Source organism: Schistocerca americana, chromosome 4, assembly GCF_021461395.2.
Source record: "Schistocerca americana isolate TAMUIC-IGC-003095 chromosome 4, iqSchAmer2.1, whole genome shotgun sequence".
Taxonomy (NCBI): Eukaryota; Metazoa; Arthropoda; class Insecta; order Orthoptera; family Acrididae; genus Schistocerca; species Schistocerca americana.
In genome coordinates, this window is record NC_060122.1 from 343,843,721 (window position 1) to 343,849,720 (window position 6,000).

The 6,000-nt window shown below is 45.9% G+C and overlaps 1 protein-coding gene across 1 annotated transcript in view; it reads right to left on the reverse strand.

The window, feature by feature from the left end:
- LOC124613473 (inactive tyrosine-protein kinase 7-like) overlaps positions 1–4,818 on the reverse strand; it is a 135,360-nt gene extending 130,542 nt beyond the window's left edge. Inside the window, exon 1 of the mRNA XM_047142180.1 lies at positions 4,770–4,818. Coding sequence (XP_046998136.1) covers positions 4,770–4,818 — 49 coding nt within the window. The remainder of the gene's footprint in view (positions 1–4,769) is intronic.
- Between the last annotated feature and the right edge of the window lie 1,182 nt (positions 4,819–6,000).

Consider the following 6,000-nt stretch of genomic DNA (forward strand, 5'->3'; position numbering starts at 1 on the left):
TTATAGATATTAGCAGTAAAAGAGAGAGCGAGAGGGGCAGGGGAGACTATGGTAGCAGGACAAGACGAAGGAGTTGTGGTCATGGCATAGTGGACAACAGAGAGATAAGGATAATGACGAAGAATTTGGCTGAATGAGTGAATGAGAAAGGGTAAGTGGGAGTGTTTGTGTATGAGTTACTTTCAGGGATGGACTAGTGGGTGCGAGTGAGTTACAGTAAGGGGAGCTTGTGGGAGTTTGAGGCAAGCTGCACGTTGAAAAACGGCAGGAATATGTTCTCATGCAAAATATTTTGGGAAAAATTTTAAAGGTGCTCGGGAATGTAGAATGAGGCAGCTGGCATCCCACTTTTCAGTCAGCCTTTTAAATAAACAGGAACATATTCGCATTTTTGTTCTCCGATAGCAGCATTCTTCCGCTGGTAGTGGCACGTGAGAGTCTCGTGGAATCGTGTTTGCTTTCGCCAGGAGCAGAGTAAACTTGCGACTTGTGCAACAGTCACTAACTGGACTGCGCCAGATCACACTACAGCTGCCATACTAGCACTCGTTTGTGTAGTTGTCATCTATTTCACGATACCCTTTTAATTGTAAGGCTGAGCATATACATAATCCGTTTTGAAAATATGGAAGGATCGTTGGAGTTGACCGTCCCACGTTCACTTTGCGGCCAATACAGACGGAGCAGTACCGCAGGCGAACGAGACCAGAGCAGTCGGGTGAGGATTTTAACCCAAGTGTTTGAAACACGAATGAGGTGTCTTATCCACTTCGCTAACAGCGACCTTTACTAAGTGAAAGACCCATCGCATGATCGGCAAAGTATAACTGTAATACTAAAACTTATGGGTATTATTACTGCTGCTGAATGGAAAGGAATAATCTGGTAGCTGCACACTGTACCTGCTCCTTCGCGTGCAGCCGGCCGCTGTGACCGAGCGGTTGTAGGCGCTTCAGTCCGGAACCGCACTGCTGCTACGGTCGCAGGTTCGACTGCTGCCTCGGGGATGGATGTGTGTGATGTCCTTAGGTTAGTTAGGTTTAAGTAGTTCTAAGTGTAGAGGACTGATGACCTCAGATGTTAAGTCGCACAGTGCTTATAGCCATTTGAATTTGAACCTTTGCGTGCACAGTCTGTCCAGTAGGTCGCGGACACGGCTTTCGAATAACTCTCCCTCCGATTACCAGAGTGGCGCAGGCGAGCATGGGAGAACAAGGCGTATGTTGCCAGCCGTTCGTCTCATTTGGTCTGCGCCAGTAGGGTCCGACGACTGCCGAAATTTGCGGAAGCGTAACTAAGTTACCGTTCCAGAAAGCGCAGTGGACTAATATTTATTATTGGCTACTTAACGATTTTACGTCATTTGGCAGTGTGAGGTGTGCAGGATAACCGCCCCCGGCTGCGCGGTGCCTGCCGTGTGTCTCGTTGAGCTGTGAGCGGGGCGCGGTGTGCTGTGCTGCGGTGCGGTCGTTTCCGGCCTCTCCGCTACGAGGCGACGACGCGGCCGGCGCAGGTGGCCGCCGACAAACGCAGCCCCTCCCGCCGCGGCCGTCTGGCCGCCTTCCATAAGCTGCCGTGCTCCCCGTGTGTACCAGGGTCCCCGTCAAAATGAATCCAGTACCGTAGGTGGTGTCCACTTGCTGGACTCAAACCCAGCACTCTGCCCGTCTTCCTAACACTGCCTGGAAATTACGCCTTGACCTCAAATTTTATTTATCTATTACTTTCATTTCCGGGTTTACTCTGCATATTAGTGCATTCTACCACGACACTAAATATACCGGGTGATCAAAAAGTTAGTACAAATTTGAAAACTTAATAAACCACGGAATAACGTAGACAGACAGGTAAAAATTGACATACATGCTTGGAACGACATGGGGTTTTATTAGAACCAAAAAAAGAAAAAAAACCACCCCATATTGCTAGACGCGTGAAAGATCTCTTGCGCGCGTCGTTTGGTGATGATCGTGTGCTCAGCCGCCACTTTCGTCATGCTTGGCCTCCCAGGTCCCCAGACCTCAGTCCGTGCGATTATTGACTTTGGGGTTACCTGAAGTCACAAGTGTATCGTGATCGACCGACATCTCTAGGGATGCTGAAAGACAATATCCGACGCCAATGCCTCACCATAACTCCGGACCTACTTTACAGTGCTGTTCACAACATTATTCCTCGACTACAGCTATTGTTGAGGAATGACGGTGGACATATTGAGCATTTCCTGTAAAGAACATCAGCTTTGCTTTGTCTTACTTTGTTATGCTAATTATTGCTATTCTGGTCAGATGAAGCGCCATCTGCTGGACATTTTTTGAACGTTTGTATTCTTTTGGTTTTAATAAAACCCCATGTCATCCCACGCAAGTGTGTCAATTTGTATCTCTCTATCTACATTATTCCGTGATTTATTCAGTTTTCAAATTTATACTGACTTCTTGATCACCCGGTACATATGTCGCAATCAAACTGATACTTGCTCCATGAAAGGTGTCATCCAAAGTTAACACAAAAGTGAAAATCCAAAATGCGATGATTATTGCTAGTAAAAAAAAGGAAAAAAAGGACGTGAAATTCTTTCCATTAAAAACCGGGCGAGTCCTTGCAGGACTCGCGCTCTGAGGGTTTCGTACAAATTTAACTGTGTATACAGACCTCGTTACCACTCGTTCTCCAGCAAGTGCGATACTGCCAAGTATCTGTGCGACTTGTGGGTACGATGTTCCCAAGTTCGTCATGCCAATGATCCAACCTTTCTCAAATTCGGAAAGATGGCGTCAAACTGCACATGCACGTCCTTCGGGTATGGCGTGTTGCGATCTCTATATGAATAGTTCCAGTAATGCTAGGCACACTCAACTGCCGTCAGCACTTACACCATTCTTCCACTGATGAATGGTTTTATTCTTTACTAGAAACTACCGAAAATAATCTCGCATAATGAAGAGAAGTCTACTGTTATCAAACATCAGCCTTAAGTTGAGGAAGATATTCCTAAGAACGCACGTTTGGAGCAAAGCATTGTATCGTAGTGTAACATGGACAGTTGGAAAACTGAAACAGAAGAGAATCGAAGCATTTGAGGTATGGTGCTTGTAATGGTACTTGAATTACGTAACCATTACGGCACCTCACCTCAACCTCTCGATACCAGCAATATTCTACTGTGTTTCTGTAAAATAGTTAACATATTTCTGTGATAACATTCAGATTTGATTTCATTAATGTAGAGGTACTTCGATAGGTCGATATGTATATATTGCAAAGATATTATTGTTATGTGTATTCTTTCTTTTGTCACTATGATCATTGACGTACTTGTAACTCTGATTTTTGGGCGCGTAAGCGGGTATTAGAGAGTCAAGCTTTGGTCGTCATGTTAAAAAGACGCTAATTGTAGTCAGTTTATGAAATGTGAACTTTAACAGTGAGGAAGATATTTTCAATTATGTTTTATATTGTGAAGTGACGTTTTGGAACGAGTTACGTGATACTGCAACAAAAGTAATAAAAAAGAAGTGTAACTTAAATTCGGAGTGCTGATTACTTTTTTACATCACCATTGTCCTAACTTGCAAAAGTTTAATCTTCAAGAATGGTTTATGAAACACATCTATAAAACTTTTGAATGTCGCAGAATAACACCTAGGCTTCTTTGCACCCGAGCTTGGAATCATCACTACCTAGATTTTCGACGATTGAGCCATGAGTTCACAACAAGACCAGCGTGGGAAACTCGAAAAGAAGAGTGCCTAGTTTGTCCATTATTTCAAGAAATGACTTTATTAACTGTGCTCTAATGACACCTGCCACATAATATAATTTTGTTGTTGCCCGAAAATGCAATATTTAGCAGCGTGAGCAACACTACAATCATAATTAATTTTTGGCCTTTGTTGTGATAGGGTTGTTAGATGCTATAGAAAAATGTTGAAAATTAGGTGGAAACTGATAAGATAAGGAATGAGGAGGTTCTCCGCAGATTCGGCGAGGAAAGGAATACGTGGAAAACACTGACAAGAAGAAGGGACAGGATGACAGAATATCTGTTAAGACATCAGGGGTCAGAGAGGGCTGTAGAGGGTAAAAACTGTGGAAGGCAGAGATTGAAATACATCCAGCAAATAATTGAGGACGGTAGTTGCAAGTGCTACTCTGAGATGAAGAGGTTGGCAGAGGAGAGGAATTCGTGGCGGGCCGCATCAAACCAGTCTGAAGAGTGATGACTACAAAGAAACAAAGAAATTTTAATCAACGTATCCCAAAGGCACGGAAATGCTGTCGTATCGGTTTGGCAGCCGTCAGCGTATAAAACGATGATGATAAAGAGAGTAGCATTCTGAAGCGGGAGAAGAACACCTGCATGGCATTATTGTACCAGAGTTCCTACTGCGAGTGTAGGGGCTGGAATACGACAGCAGTTGCTCAAAAAAATGAGGACAGCAGGATGTGTAGCGTATTATTACTCGCGCAGTGCCCGGGAGGGGAGGAGACAACACGTCTCGATCTGTAGACGCGCCACCCCAGCGAGCTTTCCGAGAAGCGCGGAGTCGCAAATGTGCACAATGCGCGACGAGATATTACGAAAAAGCTGCGCCGTAGACGGTGAATGAAGACTTAGGAGGCTTTCGCCGGGAACGTAAGTAGAAAAGGATGAGTATTTTAGGGGGGGAGGGGCCCAGGCGCGAGCCGCGAAGCGCGCGCGGGCAGCGGCGGGCCGGCGGGTCCGAGGCGCCGGCCGCGGGGGCGTAATAATCAGGCCCGAGTGCGGCCGCCGCCGCCGCCGCCGCCGCCGCCTCCCACGCCGCCCCCGCTCATCACGCTAATGGGCCGCCCCTAATGCGCGGCGCCGGGCCTAACTGCTACTCGCCCGCTGGCGCTGGCGCTGCCTCCGCGCTACCCGGCCCGCGATTACGTCGTTTCCACGGCGCCGTCCTCCCCATTTCCTCCGCTCCCGCCCGGGTACTTTTAACGAGAACCAGCTGGCGTTGTTTTCCTCTCCCGCGCGAAATCGCCGCTCCGGGTCCCGCCTCGCTCACAAAACACTTCTGCCTCGTATTGTCGGAAACTCATCTGCTGCGCGAAATCCCTATTGGTTTACGTTAACGAAGCAGTGTTTCCGGATAACACCGGTTTCCGAAATGGCTCTCACCTCAGCGGAAATTACCTATGTTCACTCACTGCAGGATGACGTTACGGTTCCAACTATAAACACTATAACTGGTGGCAGCTAACACAAAATTTTGCCAATGTGATACAATGTGGTGGCCTATAGCCTTTTGACATATATAACAAGGATAGTTCAAATGGTTCAAATGGCTCTGAGCACTATGGGACTTAACATCTGAGGTCATCAGTCCCCTAGAACTTGGAACTACTTAAACCTAACTAATCAAAGAACATCACACACATCCATGCCCGAGGCAGGATTGGAACCTGTGACCGAAGCGGTCGCGCGGTTCCAAACTGAAGCGCCTAGAACCATACAAGGATAGTAATCATAACTAAATTGAATATATTAATTACATGGACATAAATTAAACAGTTTAAATATATTTAAATTTTGTTATTAATCGTTTGAAAGTTGCAGGATACATTGAAAAAAAAAACTAGCATTGGAAATCGATCCCAAGCTGATGAATTACCAGTCAATACACTTGATCACTGGCCTACCACACCAACAGAGGATCTGCTGCTCAAGAATCTCTCACAATCTATATAGTAAATCTTTAGAGGGCATTTTACCTTTTCCTATGGCCCACTCAGGCTAAATGTTCCATGTTCCTGAAAGGGGCAGCTGCGTGCTCCTACTCACATAGTTTGAGCCTAACTGGTGAGTGTCAACCCATGCCATTTACATTTGGAGTAGATCTACCTAACTCCTTAAAGCTCACTTTCTCCTTCAGAGATCTACTTGAAAATGGCCTCTCTAGCAGATAATATACAGAAAACACTTTCATATACTCGCTTTCTTTACTGTCACGTACAGCCTTTTGACTT